Source organism: Hermetia illucens, chromosome 5 (assembly GCF_905115235.1).
Source record: "Hermetia illucens chromosome 5, iHerIll2.2.curated.20191125, whole genome shotgun sequence".
Classification (NCBI taxonomy): Eukaryota; Metazoa; Arthropoda; class Insecta; order Diptera; family Stratiomyidae; genus Hermetia; species Hermetia illucens.
Window position 1 is genome coordinate 4,736,482 of NC_051853.1, and position 20,973 is coordinate 4,757,454.

Genomic DNA, 20,973 nt, shown 5'->3' on the forward strand with positions numbered 1-20,973 from the left:
AATTGAACGAGTGTTCACAATAGCGTGGCAAGTGGCACCTAATCTTATTGGAAACTCCGCCGCGAAACCTCCTTTATCAAGTTGACAACTAAAAACTGACACGTCAATCGACAAATATAATTGGTCCGGTCCACTGTCTAGAAAACGGTGAAATTCGGCGATAAACTCCTTGTGCAAAGGAAATCCGACCGCGTCAAAGGAAAATCAAACGTATCTTGTGCCGCGTTCAAGTCGCCTCGAATTCATTCTCGCGAAATTCCAAAAGAAAACAAGCAAACATGTCGCTGGCGGAGGGCCCTTGCTATACCATCATCAACAGTGCGGAAACTGAACAATTTAACGAAATGCAACTGAAGCAGGACCTGGAGAAGGGCGATGTCAATCTGAAAATCGAAACGCTGAAAAAAGTGATTCAATTGATGTTGAATGGCGAACGGCTTCCCGGTCTACTCATGACCATCATCCGGTTCGTGTTGCCGCTGCAAAATCACACGGTCAAGAAGTTGCTTTTGATTTTCTGGGAAATCGTACCCAAGACGTCGTCCGATGGGAAACTATTGCAGGAGATGATCCTTGTTTGTGATGCATACAGAAAGGTTTGATTGTTTGACATTCAATGGGCGGAGCAAGAAGTTGAGTTTGTTTTCTGTGCAGGATCTCCAACATCCGAACGAGTTCCTTCGCGGCTCCACGTTGAGGTTCCTATGCAAGTTGAAGGAACCAGAACTGTTGGAACCTCTGATGCCTGCGATTCGAGCTTGTCTGGACCATCGACACTCATATGTTCGACGGAATGCGGTCTTGGCAATCTTCACCATCTACAAAAATTTCGAATGGTTGGTTCCTGATGGACCTGAACTGATTGCAAACTTTTTGGACACTCAACAGGTAAATGTTTTTTATGGATAGATTCGAGCGACTATCCCTTTAGAGATTTATATGTAATAAAGAGGAAGCTGCATTTTGTTTAGGAATTGAGGGGCCTAACTCCGCCATCCACTGGAGAGCGTACCGAACCACTAACGCGGCTGTGGTCCACGAACTCCTCGATTTTGGGCAAGCACACAAGTTGCAAAATTAGACTCGCGGTTTCGTCCAGGGCAGAGGCAACTCATCAGATACTGCCTCATCTTTTTTTTGGGAGTAGGGCAGGTGAATGCGTTTACGCACAGAATGTTGAACTCCCGCAACAGAACGCTGACGGACTACCAACTAAACACCTCCCTGTCATCAGACAACACGCCTGGAACCAGTTGGCACATTACCTCGGGCTAGCCCTCTCGCTCTCCCGGCTTTGGGAGCCTACAAGTCAGGGAATTCCTTTCACCAACGGGAGGAGAGGGGAGGAAGGGAGTTGTTGTTAGTTCAGGGAACCCCTTACCGTTCGAACCCTCTGCCGGTCGAGTTCAATCTTCTTCGTAGTAAGAAGAGCCCGAACATAATGCGCAATACGATTCCAGCTGCCAGCGCTCTTCAGCATCTCTCTGACAATGTTGTCTGGAGAGAGCTCCCCTGCGTCTGCATAAAGCTGCTGGCGGAGGCCGTCCCACCTCTCTATTGCAGAACACACAATCAGGAGATCGCGCCTTCCCAGTCCTGTGCAGGCATTTACGATGCACCTCCTTGTCAAGGGCATCAGCCCATAACTCCGCACCATAGAGAAGGACGGACTGCGTTGTTCCCATGAGGAGGCGTCTCCTAGTTGATATAGGGCCCCCGACATTCGCCATTAGCCGACTCAAGGCCGCGACTCCAGCTGCAGCCCTGTCCGCTGCTGCTATGATTTGCTCGAAGAAGCTCATCTTCGAGTCGAGCATTAAACCAAGGTATTTAACCGCTGGTTTTGACTCTATAGTCAACTCGCCGTTCGATATGGGACGCAAGGTCGGGATTCTCCTTCTGGTCAGGATGACTACTTCGGTTTTTTCCAGCGCAAGGTTGAAACCGTGAGCAGTCATCCATCCGCTTACCCGTCGCATCAATATGCCAAGTCTGCTTTGCGCCTGTTCAACAGTGCGTCCGGCAACAAGTGCCGCAACGTCGTCTGGATAACCGACCAGGCGCGACTCTTCGGGCATATCGAGTCTCAGCAGACTATCGTAGGAAGCGTTCCAGAAGTCCGGCCCCTTGGTTACTGGTTACGCAAAGGGTAGTACCAGCAAATATTGCGTGGTAGTAACCCTGGACGTGAAAAATGCATTCAATTCGGCCAATTGGAATCTAATACGCAAATCCCTAGCGAAGGTTGGTATTCCCTATCTCGCCTATCTCGCCGCAATTGTCGATAGTTATTTAACTGAAAGGAGGCTCTGGTACGACACTGATGACGGACCGCAGGAGTACGTTGTTTCCGCGGGTGTCCCGCAGGGCTCCGTATTGGGCCCACTACTGTGGAACATCATGTACAACGATGTACTTAATCTTCTCCTTCCGGAGGAAGCCACAGTGGTGGGTTACGCTGACGACATTGCACTGGTTGTTGTCGCAAAGCATCTCGAAGATGCGGAGTTATACTCAAGCAATGCAATCAGTGCTGTCAAATGCTGGTTAGAGAGCTCTGGTCTGACGCTTGCGGAGGAAAAAACGGAAGCGGTCCTCATCACGAAGCGCCGGAAGAGAAATTATGCCTGTGTTAGAGTCGGGAATCATATCATCACTTCCAAGCCGGCCATCAAATACTTGGGGGTGGTGATAGACAGGAAGCTCAGCTATAAGCAACACGTACAGTATGTTTGTGATAAATCATCCAAAGCTAGTATGGCCCTGGCCAGGATGATGCCGAACGTGGGAGGGCCACGGCATACCTCTAGGTTGCTTATAGCCAGGGTGGTGACCTCAATCATGCTCTATGCGACCCCAGTTTGGAGCGAGGCGTTGCGGATGTCAGTTAACACTAGCAAACTGAACGCAGTCTACAGGAGGACAGCTCTGAGGGTATGCTCTGTCTTCAGGACTGTCTCAGATGATGCAGCATTCGTCATCTCTGGAATGATGCCGATTGACATCTTGGCAGATGAGATGGCGAATATATACCATGGGAAGCCAATCTCTCCCTTATTACAGACGAAGAAGGCTGAGAGGGAGAGATGTGGGTAAAAATCCCACACGCTGGTGTGCCCAGACCTCAAAAAAAAAAAAAAAATAGAGCAGGGAGCGGTCTTTCAGATAATTCCTCAATATCCGCAAGCGATAGCTTGGCACGTGAAAGGAGTTCTTTAGTGTGCCTAGCATATCTGTGCCTAGCATTTACGACCTCCATAACAGCATCCACTGTAGATTTCCCTGTTCTAAACTCAAACTGCCTTGCGGATAAGTACCCGGCAGCACGGATCGCTTTAGCGAGTCTACCCCTGATGGCCGTGTCAAGCATACACAGCGGTCGGTATGCAGACGGGAGCTCCAGGTCTCCTTTACCCTTACTGATCAACGCGAGTCTGGCCACTTTCCAGCGACAAGGAAAAATGCCCTCCTTCAAGCATGCGTTGAACACTTCAAGCAGCAATTCTGGCCGTTGGCGGAACACCAGTTTGTAAACTTCCGCCGGGATGCCATGAGGACCTGGCGCCTTCCTGTTTTTCATAGTGAGAACCGCTTCTTCGAGCTCTCTCATTGTGAAAAGGGGGCAATCCACGACGCTTTCCGCGCTATTTACATCAACCCGTACAGGGTGTATGGGGAACAATGCCCGCACAATGTGGTCCACCTGGTCGGTGCTCAGTATGCAGGGCTTCCGCAGAGCCCCGATTTTCCGAGTGACAAGATTATAGCCAAGTCCCCACGGGTCCTCGTTCACCTCATTAACAAGATTCTGCCAGCCGCGAGCTTTGCTTTTATTTATAGCGCTGCGGAGTCTCCTTTTTGCTGATCTATATTGTGCCTTTATGGCACATGCCTCCTCGTTGGCGTACAAACGTTGTGTCAAACGGCGGAGCTTATGACACTCCTTCCGTAGGTCGGCAATTTCCGCCCTCCACCAGTACATAGAAGGCTTGTCGCACCTGGGGCCTCTCCGGGGCATAGAAACCCCACACGTCGTCGTTATCAGATTCATCACTGAATTTACGACGGTGTCAGCTGCGACACTACCACCCCCCGGAGTGCCCCCCGGCGCGGGCCTACCTGCTCCAAGAGCTTCGACGAACTTTCCGATGTTCACCCTCGCGGCATTCCACACGCAGGGGGAACGTGTTGGTGCTCGCCGGCAAGTAGCGTCAAACACCTCGAACGCAATGTACTGATGATCACTTGCCGAGAAGTCTTCTAGGACTCGCCACCCGTCCACCGATGATGCCAGAGATTCCGACGCAAAAGTGATGTCAGGAATGCTCCCTTCACAATCTGGGCGTCGAAACGTTGGCGTGGATCCGGTGTTTAAAACTACTTAAACTACTGCCTCACCTTAGGCTTGAATTGAATGTACACCGCTGTGGATTTTTTTTCAAGATAAACGTGTTCGCAGTCCGACGTAGACAATACTGTTTGGCGAGCCCTTAAGCGAGCAAATACAACCTTGTAGTCACTTCGGCCACGCTGCTCCCAGGGCAGAGGTGAGGCAGCGTCTGATTAGTTGCCTCTGTCCTGGGGTGCTCAGAGGTGGCGGCGAGGAAGATGGGGCGGCAACCCTATCGGCCAAACCAAAACCAAGTGGCCGAGGAGAACCTCCATAGTGGTGGCACCGGGAGACGCTGTAATCACTTTGGTTTGCCGGCCGTGATTCAGTAGGTGAATGCTCCAAAGGCCTAATCAGGGCGATCAGACCCTAGTCTGCACGAGGACTCATCTGAAGTGGCAAATTGGTCACGAAACCTTACCAGGGGTATACTGGTACCATGGGAACCGGGAAAGCCCCTGGACTCACATACTTCGGGTGAACTCCTGTTGTATGTGGGGATAGCTCGGTTATTTGCGGTTGGCCCCCCTAGTGGGAGTTTCATGGTGGTTGTGGTTATGCTCAAGCGAGAAGAGACCTTCGGGCCTCAACGTGGTGTTGCGTATCAACACGGGTGCCGTACTCCATAGTTCGGTAGAGATTTAAGTAATTCTTGCATCCACCAGTATGAATGCTAAGCCATGCACTTGTTGTTGTTGTTTGTCTCAGCGGGGCTCTGATTGTGGTCACAAAATCAATCCGTGTCTTAAGAGGATCCTAGGATTAAGCCTCACGACAGGTGCCTACGTAAAACACCATGGGCTTCACTGCCTCTGTCCTGGACGAAACCGCAAGTCTAGGGAGTTGTAATTTTCGTGAAACTCTTCCCTAAATTTGTGCTATCTTGTGCATCTATGTTTTGGGGCTTTTAATCAGTGGAAAACGAAAAACTTCAGGAGAAATACAAAAGTCGTTTATCAAAACATCGACTGACTAATATATAGAACCGGACGGTACGTACTGGAGCTAACCCGAATGCTAGCAGTTTGGCGACATGAAGGCCGGAGTTCTTGATTCACAAATATTATCTCCCTGTCAGTCAGTCAGAAAAATCTCACGGCAATTTGCGCGTAAAGCAGTGTAGCGTTGCCAAAGAATTAAAATTCTTCTGCCATAGTCGAAGTTCGAAATCTCAAATTCGAAATTTTAAATTTGAATTTTCAAACTTCGATTGCGGGTTAAAAAAATCCATCGATGTAACAAATGACAGATACTTTGCCGGCGCTAAAGGCGGCCTGGAGTGTCCTGAGGACTCGGGAGCCCCGCCTTTATGTCTTTTCCATGGAACACTCCAACATCCAACGCCCAGCCGCTTCTTCACCACACTGGACAGGATCCTTAGATCCAGATTGTTGAAATCACATTGCCGGAAGTTTCTCCGGAACACCCTGTCACCCACCCCTAAAGGTAGATGCTCCTGCGCTCAAGTTGTGGTGGCCAGTTGTTTTCTGCTGGGCCAAATCGCAGCTTCTCTTGTACCTCCTGATTTTGGAGCTCCATTCTCCCATCACCAGATATGACAGAAGAAGGATCCTGAAGGAGCTTCAATTGGCGCAACAGAGAGTAGGAGCCTCCATAAGTGATCATTTTATCTGACCGAAATTCAAATAGTGTGGTGTGTCCCGTGAACGGACGATCTCAGCGCGCAGCAGATGTCAGGTATCTTTCGGTCCCAGTCGCGCTGATCAGGAGAGACGTAAGCTCGGATGGCAGCGTTCGGAGGCATTTGTCTGTGAAGAATACAGAAAGAACACGTGTTTAATGTCTCTTTGCTTCATCACGCGATTAACGGGATCGGAACACCACTTTAGCCACGAAAACAAATTTTATGAAGTGATCAAGCACGACGATAGCTCCGAAGTTTCCGGACTTCATGAATACGGACCAATGAGGTCGATGAACAGCTTCTGAAATGGCCTATTGCGGAGCTAAGCGTTTGATTGCGCGCCTTCGAGGTTTTACACGTAGTACAACTGCCCACATATGACTTTACTTGTTGAGCCATATCCAAATTTCCCAACTTGAAGCTTCTTGGAGAGCATCTCCCGAGTTATTCATAAAAATATAAAATTGTCATAATTAATTTCCTGCGTGAAATATCAGAGAGGACAATAAAATATTGTTTCCTGCCTTGCTGCACAAATAATTCTACAAACAACCTGCAGAAAGCTGTCCCTAAAGGAGATTTGCGGAAGAAGTGGATTGTCATCGTCCGATGGAATCCAGTTTCTTTCTTCAGATAAGTAGCAACTGGTTGAAGGATGAAGATGTGGTGCTCGAACATCTCAAACACGACCAACAAATCATCCAGGTAGACCAATACTTGATGCCTCAGACGGGCTGAAATTACCTTGTCCGTTGTGCGAAACTGGTACAGGGGTCTACCTGGGATGACGAAGGGGGTCTTATCATTTGACGTCTCATTGAGGGGTATCTGTAAGAAAGCGTCCTTAAGGTCAATATCGGAAGTATATTGAGCCTTACGCCACCGACTCAACATCACATTAATGAGCAGCATGCGATAATCACTTTTTACTGTGTAGAGATTGATTTTACGGGTGTCGAGGTACATCCTCACCTTGCCTGGTTTCATGACAAACGGCACCAGAAAAGCTCAAGTGCTTTATGACTTCTCGACGACCCCCATTTTCAATAGCCGATCTACCTTCGTACAGAAGCTCTTCCACGGCTGGCGATATTGGGTAGTGACGCTACTTATCGGTTAGGCATCTCCTACAGTAATGTGAGAGACGTCTATATCGACCTGTCAAAAGCCGACACCAACGAACACACTGACGAGCCCCGACAAATAGATGGCGAAAATATTTCCAGCAAAATGTTCAAATTGCCGTCCGATCCGTTTTGATCGCATTCTTGAGAACCGTATCCACGACATTGTGCAAATAATTGTGAATCAAATAGGGTTTGTCAAGAGCTGCGGGACATCTGACGCAATACACGCTGCTGTTGTTACTCATGAAGAAATACCGTGAGGAGCATCGCTCTCTCTACATTGCATTTCTGGATCTAGAGAAAGCGTCTGACCGTATGCTACACGAACTCATCTAATGCTAGAAGACCTCGTGCGCTGATTTAATTTACTCTACCATGATCCGAAAAGTAAAGTTCGAAGTGTGGCAGGTGTATCAAAACTGCTTCGTGTCTCTGCCAGTGTTCATCAAGAAAGCGCCCTCTCACCATGCTTTGTTCTTGGCATAGTGTGCATAACACTATCAAACGAATCATCCAAAGTCCAGCGCCACTACTTTATGCAGATGATTTTTCCTAGCGTCTCATAGAAAAAATTGTCTCGAGCAACTTGTCAAAAACTGGGACTATCGCCTCATGCAACACGGTCTCAGATAGAATCTAAATAAAACTGAATTTCAGTTGACCGATTTGCATGAAATCAGCACTATCACTGCCAATGGCCTGCCCAGAACTTAGTGATTTAAACAGCTCAAATTTAAAATTTACCGCAATATTGTCCGCCCTGTCGCCCTCTATGGTTCTGAGTGTTGGCCGATTTTAAAAAACAATGAGTGGTGTCTTGCGATGATCTTATGTTGGATTAGTGGCGTAGTATGCCTTGATCACATCCGAAATGAGGATATTCGCAATTGATATGGGGTTGCATTGGTCGTGAGAAAATTGCTAGAAAGGCGTCTCCGATGGTATGGTCATGTAATTCACGCTAACGAGATTTCACTTGCCAAGGTCAGTCTGAACATCGAAGTCGAAGCCTACCGTAAATTTTCTTCTCTTCGATCATCTCTTTCAATAAATTCTTCGTTGGTTTAGTATTTTAATTCAATTTTTGTTTGTTCATGTCGGCCCCTTCCCTTTCTGAAGACGTATTAATAATCCAACATTTCCATTTTCAACAGGACATGTCATGTAAACGCAATGCATTCCTCATGCTTCTCCATGCCGACCAAGAGCGTGCTCTTAACTACTTGGCATCGTGTCTCGATCAAGTCAATAATTTCGGTGACATTCTTCAACTTGTGATCGTCGAGCTTATCTACAAAGTGTGCCACGCCAACCCTTCAGAACGTTCTCGCTTCATCCGTTGCATTTATAATCTTTTGAACTCTTCGTCAAACGCTGTCCGATATGAAGCTGCTGGGACGTTGATTACCCTTTCTTCAGCCCCAACAGCCATCAAAGCCGCGGCAGGTTGCTATATCGAATTAATCGTGAAGGAGAGCGACAACAATGTCAAGTTGATTGTATTGGATCGTCTAATTGCTATGAAAGAAAATGAGAACATGGAACGGGTAATGCAGGATCTTGTTATGGATATTCTACGGGTTCTTGCCGCTCCCGACATTGAAGTCCGTCGCAAAACTCTAGCTTTAGCAATGGATCTTGTGTCGTCAAGGAATATCGAGGAAATGGTGCTAGTTCTTAAAAAGGAAGTTTCAAAAACACACAACGTTGAGCACGAAGACACTGGAAAATATCGCCAACTACTCGTTCGCACTTTGCATAGCTGCTCCATTAAATTCCCCGATGTGGCCGCCACAGTTATTCCTGTTCTAGTAGAATTCTTGTCTGACAACAACGAACTGGCTGCCACTGACGTTCTGATCTTTATTCGTGAAGCCATTCAAAAATTCCCGTCTCTTCGCAATTTAATTGTCGAGAAATTGGTCGAAGCTTTTCCGGCTATCAAATCATCCAAGGTTCATCGTGCCGCAGTTTGGATTCTTGGCGAATATGTTGATAGTGCCGATCAAATTTTGGAAGTATTAGAAGTAATCAATCAAACATTGGGTGAAATTCCAATGGTAGAAGCAGAACAAAAACGTCTACTCGGTGAACAGTCTGAAGAAGACCAACAGGCAACGGGCGCTGTAAAGGATAATGCTGCACCGAATAAAGTCACGTCAGATGGAACTTATGCAACACAAAGTGCTTTCAGTGTTGCAACGTAAGTTTGGAATTGTGTTTAGGGTTGATTAGATTGATTGAATTTTTCTTTCTTTACAGGGTTGCTAAAAAGGAGAAGCGACCACCGTTGCGGCAGTATTTAATGGATGGGGAGTTCTTTATTGGGGCATCTCTTGCTGCAACTCTTACTAAGCTTGCTCTACGGTATATGGAGTTGGAAAGTGACACGGTAAGTGATAGGCCTGTATTCATTTAAAAAAATGCATTCATTTTCAAATCAATTTATTTTTTGCTGTATCCTTAAGTGATAAAGCTGAACTGTTTGATATATAAACTTTCCAGAAGTGTTAATGGGGAAGGTATGCAAGAAGCCTAGTCGGAAAATCATTCTTTCCATCCTTTGCTCTTTCATATAATCATCCTCTCAGCTGCAAACACTCACGCCTTCTATTAGATCCATTGTACTATCCCTGGCCTATTTAATGGCCTCTCGCCTGTGGTGTTCGCAGGTTTTTGCGAATCTGAGAGCATACACCAGAGGCATGGAGTGCGTAGATCTTTCGTTGAAGAGTATCTTAGCGATGTATCTTCGTCTGAGGGGTTCGGGTAGCTGCATACGAAGTTCAGGGGCGTCTCCCCTCCATTACTAGAACAGGAATGGTCCCATCCGGCTGGGTAAATGGTCATTTAATTTGCTCCAGTGATACTACTTTGCATGCTATTCGCAAGGGTCCGCTTTAACTTCCATGGCGCCTCATGATGATCGTTTAGCCGAACTTACGCTCTTCTTTTGAGCCTTGTGAGTCTCTATCTACCAATTCCAACGGCCAATGGCTGAATCATTCGGGTGAACTCGAAGAGTCCAAAGGGTGTACATATTGCCGTCTTTAGAATGTCTTCAGGAGTTACTGGGATTTGATGATAAGCCTTGGTTAAGTCCAAGGTCGAAAAGATGTGGCAATTCGCGAGGTGATGCGCAAAGTCGTGGATGAGTGGAATTGGATATCGGTCAGGAACAGTCTGTGCATTTAGCCTTCTGTAATCCCCACATGGGCGCCATTCGCCGTTTGCCTTAGGGACCATATCCAGTGGGGAAGACCAACAGCTGTTTGAGGGCTTGCAGATACCCTGCTGAACGAGTTGTTCAAACTCTTTCCGTGCAATAGCCAGTTTCTGGGATGGTAGAGGACGCACCTTCGAGAAGATCGGGGAACCAGTAGTGATAATGTGATGCTGCACATTGTGCTTCACTGGTTTGGAGAGACTACACTCGGTAGTAATCTGGCTGAACTTTTGGAGAAGTGCCCGAACACGAGAGTCGGTAATGTCTCCTAAAAGAACGGAAAGATTATTGCCTGGGTGAGATACCATTTGTCCCGACGAATTAAGGTTGGTCGTGGGGTCTATAAGAGACTTGTTTTGCAAGTCTACCAGCAATCCATAGTGACACAGGAAGTCTGCGCCTAGTATGGGGAAGCTGACATCCGCCAGGATGAAACGCCACGAAAACGTCCTACGCAAGCCAAGACTCATGTCCACTTGCCTATACCCGTATATGTTTATGCGGGAGGAATTTGCTGCTGCCAGTTTGAGCGGTTGTGAGAAAAGTTGATGTTGCCGAGGTACGGGAAGAACCGAAACCTCTGCACCAGTATCGATGAGGTAGTCGCGCCTGCTGAGGGGGTCGAAAATAGTTAGGCGACGTGGCGCTGCGTTCTGGGTGGCCATCGCCAAGACTCCCCGCGGACCTAGTTTTTTGCGGTAGGCGCGAATCTACATGGTAGCGTACATCTTGTCGCTTTTTCCCCGAATCTGCGGTGGTACCAGCAAATACCTTTGTCCGTAGGCTGTCTTGACGACCTGCTACCCGAACGCCCTTTTCGAGTGGCAGACCGTGAGCGAGCTCGCGATCTGGCGCCCGAACGCTGAGCGTCTAACGTCGCCCGCATCTCGGCCACACTGGCTGTTAAAGCGGCTATCTCGCGCCTCAAGTCGCTCACCTCATCCGGCGGTGGTTGAACGGCCGCCATGGTTGGGCGTACGTACACCTCCTGCACCTGGTCGGCCGTCGCTGCCAGTTCCTCCAAGGAACCGGAGACGCAAGCGAGGATCGCCAGGGTGCCCACCGGGAGCCGTCACAGCCAGAGCGACTTGATCAGGTCATCGCCGATCTTGCTCCCACCCAATTGCCTCATTTCGCGAAGCAATTGGCTGGGAGTTCGATCACCCAACGTTAAACCCGCCAGCAAGTGGTCTAATTTTGCCGACGGGCGCCTGATCAACTCGCTCTTGAGCTGCGTGTATGATGTCGACTTCACTACATCGGACACCAGAAGAATTGACTCTTCATCCAGGCCGACCACCGCATAGTTGAAGCGGGTCGCGTCCGATGTGATTCCGGACATTTGGAACTGCGCTTCCAAATGTATGAACCACAGCTCCGGGTTCCGCCGCCAAAATGGAGGAACACGCACGGCGAAGGCGGTCACTTGTGGGTCCGATGGACCTGCCGCATCTTTGTTGTCGATCGACATCTTGACTAATAAAAAGGAAACTTCTTTTCGACGCGAGTGTTAAAACGAAAACGCAGTGAAACTGTTTTAACTACACGGCAGGCCGAACCCACAAATTCACGCACGCACAAAGAAATCACCGCCGAACCGGACGCTTTTAAGCGCAGACCGAAACCACTTCCCAGAACTTCGCCCAGAGAGCGGACAACCAACGATGATCCGCACCTAAAACGCCTGAACGCCGTCTCTTGCAGCGGGTATATTATTTATTGATTTTTTTTAATAAATAAATTCAACTAAAACAAATTAAAATTCAATTAAAACAAATTACAACAATGATTCGCTGCTGCGGCGGTGATGGTGACGACGGCTGCGGCGGCGCTGGCGGCAACGGCTGCGGTGTTGATGGTGAAGGCAGCGGCGGCGTCGATGCTGGAGACGGCGAGCGTGGCTGCGCCGGCGTCTCTGGTGGCTGCGGCTGCGGCAACGATGGTGGCTGCGGCAGTGATGCTGACGTCTGGCGCTGCGGTGCTGGCGTCTGGGGCTGCGGTGCTGATGTCTGGCGCTGCGGTGCTCTTCGGGGTCACCAATTTAACTAACTTTGTATTGACTTTAGTTAACTTTGTATTGAGCGCAGATTGCTGGCTTTGAAATTGCCCAAAATAACGGATACGAAAACACCCATAAATACTTGATCAGAATTATTTAATCTTGTCTATACTCTCTATGCACAAACTAAAACTTTATTAATTTTAATGAATGAGTTTAAATTAATTAAAAACTGCATCGCGTGATAACCGACTATCCAAACGTTAGAGGCAGAAGAGAACGATCTCCCTTCATGTGTTTCTTTCTGCCCCCTAACTCATGGCACACTTTCCTCGCTAGTCCTCCACTCCCGTGGCAAGCTCTACAAAGTGGAAAGTTCCGCGCCATCTATTTGTTCGCATTCGCAACATTCGAAATAAATTTCGAATGCTGCGAATCCTGCCGCGCCACATCCTTATCGTTCTTCTCTGTTCTGCCAAATCAGTTTAGCGTATTAAGCGGATAGCTTTCTTCGAAAGCTTCTCTTATGCTAGGAAATTGTCGGCTTTCCCTATCGATTTGGTGTATAGCAGCCTCTAATTGGAGGCGTTAAGGTTATTCTGGAAACCAGGAATTCAGGACTAATACGCTCCTCGCTTTTTTAAACAATGGTAGCTCAGAGATCTTCTTCAAGGTTAGTCGCGCACTCTTCTATACATCGTTGACGAAGGACCAGTACTGTTTGAGCCAATCACTCGTGTCTTGCGGGAAATCCAGTCCTTACAACTAGGAGTTTCCATTCATTCATCGGCTTGGCTGCAAACGAAAACTTAGCAGTTGCCGAGCGAGCTCTATTTGCTGACCTGTGGTTAGGAACTGGTATCATAAGAGGACCGCTGCCGCTTCGGTTTACTCTTTCATACAGAAGCCCTGGAAGTTCCTTTTCCTTAGCTTTGGTACAACCCGTGGATCGTGGTTTGTCCGGAGGCATTGTTTTAGCAGAAGGCCGTTTGACCGGAGACTGCTTTTTATTCGAACACAAATGCTTATCTGTGGGTAAGACTTTAGCTTCAGCATGTACCGCCAGTTAGGGTTTGGGGTAAGGAGCGCTAACAGAAGGGGTCTGTTTAGGATTCTTCGTTAAAGAATGGGTCCCAGTTGGGTTGGTCTCCAATTAACCGAGATTCTGAGTTTAGACGCAGGATCTGGATGGATGCGCTCAGGGTTGCCGCATTGTTCAGGGTTGAATCGCCACAATCAAAATTTAATTTTTATTTTCTGTTTTTGGATTTTGCATAATTGGCAATGGCGTTTGTGTTACTGGGGAAAGCAAATTGACCTGAGCAGAGCCTGTTTTTGCTGAGACACCGCTGGTGAAAACGAAGTACAACGTTTACGGCCACATTTTGACCTATCATTAACCAGTCCGCTCTCAGCACGGTAGTCACGTCTTGGGTTGGGGTTTTGATTCCCGCATAGCTTCAAGTGTCACTTATAGTTTCTCATGACAAGGTAAGTAATCATCAAGTTTTTGGGATAGTAGCGAGCAAGTTTGACATGATCAAGTGAAGAATGTGAAGTAGTAACAATATAAAGAAGTTTGTCGAGTACGCAGGAGCGTGTGTATTTAATATGGGGAACATGATGCCGTTGATTTCTCAAAGTATTATTTCTTATCCTTTTTAGGGAGGGGGGGGGCGGGGTAGGATAGTTGTTGGACTTCTGCAACAGTAGGCTGCTGGACTATCAACTAAACACCTCCCCATTGTCAGGGAGCTAGCCTGGAACTGTTTGTAACATTACTTCGGGCTAGACCCCAAGCTTCCCCGCCTTGCCTTCAAGTCAGGGAATTTCTTATACCAACAAGAGGGAAGAGGAGGAAGGGAACTGTTGGTTCGAAGAACCCTCTGCCTTCCAGCCTCTCCACTGATAGAGCTCTATCTTCTTTGCAACGAGAAGAACTCCAATGTACCTGTCGACGCTCCTCAGTAATTTCTCGACAATGCTGTCTGGAGAGACATTCCCTCTATTTAAATGGAGCTGTTGACGAATCTCATCCAACCCTATACATGTGATTGGCGTCGTTCAGAACTTCATTGCAGCACACACAATCGGACTATCGTGCCTTTCCAATCTTATGCAGGTAAGACTGAAAACTTCCATTCTTACTTAGGAGTTGGGTAAGGAAACAGTCAGTCTCACCATGTTTCCGCTTCTAAGTTGCTAATGAGCCGCGCGTCAATGTTAAGGGAGTTGCTATTCATATAGTGTACTTTTCCGTTCTCCACGAGCAATCATCTTTTTTGATTCTTCTCCCTCGCGTTTGTATATGGCTTTAGGCTCTATAGCAAGAAAGGTAACGGGGATCACTCCCGCGATCCCTATGATGGCCGGTTCAGAGACAGTGCGGTAGACAAATGCCACCGGCAAAGCTCCCCGTCTCTGTAATTGAGTAAGACGCTTACGATATACCTCCTTGCCAAGAGCGTCAGCTCATACCTCTGCGCCGTAGAGTAGAACAGACTAAGATGAACTCATCAGGAGACGTTGCCTGCTAGATGTAGGACCTCCAATATTTGCCATTAACCGACTTAAGGCCAAATCCCCAGTTGTAGCCTTGTCCACTGCTGCTTTTAGTTGCTCGAAAAAACTCACCATTGAGTCAAGAGTCAGCCCAAGGTACATTACCGTTGGTTTTGACTGGATTATCGACTCGCCGATCGATATAGCACGTCCTAATAGACCACTTTTTTCCCTTTCGCCGCTGGGAGGTCAAGCAACTCATCGATCTTGCGGGTGACATCCTTGCATTTGAAATCTAGATGTTTTATCAGTACGTTATCAGTAAGTAACGTATTCTCGAAGCTTCTCTGCACATCGTCTGTGACTGACTTAGGACATCATTCAAATTCCGGCGATCCTTGATCACATCGTGAACGGAGAGATGCACCTCGATCCGTAACTCTCCTTGAATAAGTCGGGCCCGTCCTAATTTCTCAATATGGTACCCAACTTCAGGCTTCCAAATTTCGTATTCGTCTGCCGAAATGTTTTGTGCAAATAGTGTTCCAAATGATAGGAACAAGATTGCGATGTTTAGCAATGAACGTGCCCAAGTACATGCTGCCGCTCGTGGTTTTTTTAGGAGGTTTATTCATGACCGTGCTTTCAGGTTTAGTGGTTTGTTTTGGCCCAGCAGGGTTTGGGGCCGGCGGGATTTTTGGATACTTTCTTGTTGCTGATACTGGCTTCCTACTTAAAGTAACACATCGTTCAATAAGTCCCGGGACTAACTATGAAAACAACATTTCATCGGCAAAATTCTTTATTATTCATCAACATAATCTCCTTCAAGGGTTATACAATCATTCCAACGCTTCTCTAACTTTTCAATGCCATGTTTGTAGAACGATTTGTCTTTTGACTCAAAATGAGCCTCAGTAGCAGCGATCACCTCCTCATTTGAGCCAAATCTTTTTCCCTGGAGCATCTTTTTGAGATCCGCAAAGAGCCAGCAGTCGCTGGGGGCCAGATCCGGCGAGTACGGAGGATGAGGAAGCAGTTGGAAGCCTAATTCGTTGAATTTGGTCATCGTTTTGATTGACTTGTGGCACGGTGCGTTGTCTTGATGAAAGATGACTTTCTTTTTCTTCATGTGTGGGCGTTTTTTCGCTATTTCGGCCTTCAAACGATCCAATAACACTATGTAGTAGTCGCTATTGATGGTTTTTCCTTTTTCGAGGTAGTCAATGAAAATTATACCATTCGCATCCCAAAATACGGACGCCATCAATTTGCCGGCCGACTGTTGTGTTTTTGGACGCTTCGAGCGGCTTTTACCGGTCGTACACCATTCAGCTGACTGCCGACTTGACTCCGGAGTGAAATGGTGAATCCATGTTTCGTCCACTGTCACATATCGACGCAAAAAATCCTGTTTATTGCGAGTAAACAGTGCCAAACACCTCTCCGAATCATTGATGCGTTGTTGCTTTTGTTCCATTGTGAGCAAACGCGGCAGCCATTTGAAAAAAAACCTTTTTCATATCCAATTTTTGGTGCAAAATAGTAAATGCACTACCAGTTGATATGTTCACCATCTTAGCTATCTTGCGCACTTTCATTTTGCGGTCACCCATCACGATTTTCAATACTTGCTTGGTGTTTTCGGGAGTTACTCCCTCGTTTGGCCGACCCGAACGTTCCGCATCATTTGTATCAGCACGACCGCGTCTCAAATCAGCATACCACCGACAAATGGTTGTTTTCGACGGAGTAGAGTCCAGATAACGTTTTTCAAGCCATTGCTGAGCTTGAACAGTGTTTTTTCCCCATTAGAAAACAATGTTTTATCAACACACGAAACTCGTTTTGGTCTATTTTTTCACGATTGCAAAGGTAGCTTCACTTTAACCATGATAGCTTTCTTGGTTATGTTTCGAATTACATCAAATTTTGACACATCTTACCTGGCGGTTGGTACTTCTGAACCTTGGTATATAAATGTCATTATTAGCGCCATTTCTACGCTAGTCCCGGGACTTATTGAACGATGTGTTATTTTCGCTTTCCTCAGTAGGATATCTCATCGCGGTTTCCTTTTTTAGTGGCTCCGCTGGTAATTCCAGTAGCAGTGAGCATAGATTCACTATGCTAACTTACTTCACTAGTGAACCATGGTAGCGAACGGTAAATGCTTGTATTTTTCTATCGCTCCTGGGATGAACGGCGCTAATACAAGCCAATGGCAATTTCGGTGGCGGTGTTTCTCTCTCCTTAATAAGAACTAGTTGTCCGAGCTTCACGTTGAAAGTCTCCTTCTTCCATCTGGCCCGGGTTTGTAAGTAGTGCAAGTATTCCCGAGTCCACCTCTTCTAGAATACCTGATGCAACGCCTTTATCTGCTGCCATCGTTCATATAGTTCACGCTGACTTCTGTCCACTTCTGGTAGAGCATTTAACGGACAGTAGACCAAAAAATGACCTGATGTCAAAGCCTCCAAATCGTTGGGGCAAAAAAACTCTCATGGTTCGAATTTATTCTATTTATTTTGTTTCTTAAAAGCCAAGTACTTAAGCTAGTTAAGATTAATCTTAACAGTAGGTCTAGCCAATTTGGCGGCACCATTTTGTGTATCTCTGCTTGGATACCATGGGGTCTTGGCGCCTTCTTGTTTTTCATAAGGAGGACTGCCTTTTCCAGCTCTTGTATAGAGAAAAGTGGGTAGTCCTCGGCGCTCTCAACACTACCGTCATCATCCCGTGCGAGGTGCGCAGGAACTAGTGCTCGTACAATACGGTACATCTGTTCAGCCTTAAGTGAACAGGGTTTTCGCAAAGTCCCGATTTTTCGTGTTACCAGTTTGTAACCGAGTCTCCGCAGGTTCCCATTCACCTTGTCTACTAAGTCCTGTCAGCAGCGAGCTTTGTGCCTGTTTATTGTGCTGCGGTGTCTCCTTTTCGCTGATCTGTAGTCTGTGATTATGGTACATGCCTCCTTCAGGTCGTTTAGACGTTGCGTCAAGCGGCGGAGTTTGTGACATCCTTTCCGGAGCTCTGCAGTCTCGATGTCCACCTGGGCATGGAAACTCCGCAGGCTGGTCGATGTTACGTTCATAACTGAATTTGCGACATTGTCAGCTGCAGTACCATCACCCCTAGGAGTGCTCTTCAGCGCGACGTCACCTATTCTAGGAGTTTCAACAAGCCTCCCGATGTTCACCTTCGCGACGATCCACACACAGAAAGAATGCTTGGGTGGCGTACACCGAGAGTTTTTGTCAACCGCTTCTTCCAGAGTTCGCGAGCCGGCCACCTGTGACACCAGTGATTCCGACGTGAAGGCATAGCGAATGCTTCCCTCACAGCCTGGGTGTCTGAACGTTGGGGTGGATTCGGTGTTTAAAACTACCAGTCTTGTTCTCGCCGCCATTTCGAGAATTCGTTTTCCTCTGAAGTCTGGGTGAGATTTGCCCCATTTAAGTGTCCTGGCTTTGAAGTCACCCCTGATCCCTGGTCCGCCCTTCTGTGCCCAAGATAATGTCCTCCAGAGCACAAAGTCTGTGTCCTTACCCTTGAAATATAGCAAAGTTTCTAGCTCATAAAATATGTAAACAAACCAATCTAAATTATCTTCGTTTTTCTTTTTACAGTGCAAAAAGAATCGTACATGCAGTCAGGCTATGCTTGTTATGAGCTCTATCCTACATCTTGGTAAATCCGGTTTCCCGACTAAACCCATAACTAACGACGATATTGACCGCATCTTCCTTTGTTTAAAAACTCTAAGTGAATTGACTCCGGAAGCGGTTGAGGTGTTCCGTCATCGTTGCCGTGAAGCTTTAGGCAAAATGTTGGATGCTCAACATGAAGAGGAATTGCAGACTCAAAAGGAAAAACAAAAAAGCGTCGCCAAAGTTCAACCTGATGATCCAGTTGTGTTCTCACAACTATCGTCGGGTCGTGATAATCAATTGGGCGAAAACGTGTTTGAATCGAGTCTCAATCAAGCACTGGCCGGAACGAAATCGACAAATCTCTCGGAAGTTGCATCACCAAATAATAAACTGAATAAGGTTACGCAGTTGACTGGCTTTTCAGATCCTGTCTATGCTGAGGCATACGTGAATGTGAATCAATATGATATTGTTTTGGATGTTTTGATAGTTAACCAAACGAGTAAGTGAAATTCAAATTTATTTTGATGGTATCTGACTTGAATCTCTTCATTTGCAAATTAACAGACGACACGCTGCAAAATTGCATCCTTGAGCTGGCCACATTAGGCGATCTGAAATTGGTTGAACGTCCCCACCCCGTCGTTTTGGCTCCACACGATTTCTGTAACATCAAAGCCACTGTCAAGGTTTCATCTACAGAGAATGGAGTTATCTTCGGAAACATAGGTATTATCATGGTTTTTCTCGAAGTTGTTTGTCAGTTTCTTATTGATCTACTTATTGCAGTCTACGACACGTCTAACACATCCAATGTCGTTGTTTTGAACACAATTCACATTGATATCATGGATTACATCATTCCTGCAACATGCACTGATACCGAGTTCCGCCAAATGTGGCAAGATTTCGAATGGGAAAATAAGGTAAGAGTTTACTCGGGCAGTTTAGGAGTTCTGATTTAGAAACCGAATATCTTTTATATGGTTTGGCTTATTTAGGTCACAGTCAACACAACCTACACAGATTTGCATGAATATTTGAAACATTTACTGAAGTGCACAAACATGAAGTGCCTCACCCCAGAGAAGGCTCTTTCCGGCCAGTGTGGCTTTATGGCTGCCAATATGTATGCCAGGTGCGTTTACTTGATATTTTGGCGGGTGTCGATGGTCCCTTCATTAACAATCTATTCCAGATCAATATTCGGTGAGAACGCTCTTGCCAATTTAAGTATTGAGAAACCAATGGACGATAAAGATGCTAAAGTTACTGGCCATATTCGGATTCGTGCCAAAAGTCAGGTGGGTTTTTTTTCTGCCACTCAAAGTCTTGCTAGACATTGTCCACAAAGCGCTAATCCGCAACTATTTTCCAAATTATTTATTTTTCAGGGTATGGCTCTTAGTCTAGGCGATAAAATCAGTTCTTCTCAAAAACAGTCAGTGCAAGCTGCTTAACATTTTAGAGGTATTGAATCGGAATTTAGTTGAGTTTAATGTTACGAAGAGGTAAGGCGTATAACAACACGACATATATACGAGTATACAGCCGGAGACATGTTATGGAATACAATTTTACAGAAAAATTAAATAAAGTACATAATCGCTAAGTAGTGTGTGTATTATTCCAAAATAGTTATAGGGAATCAAGCATGAAATAGAAGGAAAACATGGAGGTGAAAAGTCAACAACTCTTTGATGATTCCGCATTCGATGAAAGCTATCGGAGCAATAAACATTGGAAAAAAGTCTGACTTAGAAACGGGCCACTTGAAAATTATGTAATTATTTTCCCCCGCTTGCATTCTAAATATTTATGATTCCAAACTTCGCTTCGATTCAGTGATAATGATGTTGTAAACAAATCCAAATGATGAACTCTGCTTAGGACATTTATTTATATTTTTGACTTGAAAGAGTAGCGATAATCTTAGACATTACGACTTGAGTGTGAACTTCATCTGCCAGAATTAACAGACGAGTAATCATGTCTTATACTATTCCAAAAACTTGTTTTTTCTCGTTGAAGCGAAAAATCATGCTTTTGTGACTCAATTACTTCTCCGCCTATAAAACTAAGAGAGCAGTCCGCGCGGCAACCATCTGATGGTGATCAAGTTTCATGCAATGGATGGTGTTAACCGGAGCAGTAATTTCCTTTTATGGATGCAAAATGAGGCATGATAAGAAATTGGTGGGTACGAAGTTCAACTGTTCGACTTTCTTCAGTCGGCAGGTACTTTCGCTATGTGATAATCAAATGTCCTTGGGTGATTCTGATAACCTTGGAGTGGGAGGGAAGTTGGAAATTGTCACCCATTATCTAATGAATGCTGTGTGACTAGTCAGAGTTGATAAATTTAATTAGCTATAATGCTATGCTTGGAAGAAAAGAAAGTCTTGCAGAAAGTAAGTCATTTTCATTCGCT

At 46.3% G+C, this 20,973-nt stretch overlaps 1 protein-coding gene across 1 annotated transcript; it reads left to right on the forward strand.

Annotated features, from left to right (window-relative positions):
• Positions 1-62: 62 nt before the first annotated feature.
• On the forward strand, positions 63-20,154 carry LOC119656715 (coatomer subunit beta). Its single transcript, XM_038063237.1, has 10 exons — positions 63-596; positions 655-888; positions 8,317-9,365; positions 9,425-9,554; positions 18,519-19,044; positions 19,110-19,271; positions 19,332-19,468; positions 19,544-19,680; positions 19,741-19,846; positions 19,937-20,154. Exons 1-10 carry the CDS (start codon positions 279-281, stop codon positions 20,000-20,002), a joined length of 2,865 nt encoding a protein of 954 aa, XP_037919165.1. The 5' UTR covers positions 63-278; the 3' UTR covers positions 20,003-20,154.
• Positions 20,155-20,973: the final 819 nt, after the last annotated feature.

Coding starts and splice junctions, on each gene's coding strand:
- LOC119656715 (XM_038063237.1), top strand. CDS start 279: ATGTCGCTGGCGGAGGGCCCTTGCTATACCATCATCAACAGTGCGGAA. Junction 889..8,316: donor ACTTTTTGGACACTCAACAG/GTAAATGTTTTT, acceptor CATTTTCAACAG/GACATGTCATGTAAACGCAA. Junction 19,272..19,331: donor AGTTATCTTCGGAAACATAG/GTATTATCATGG, acceptor TACTTATTGCAG/TCTACGACACGTCTAACACA.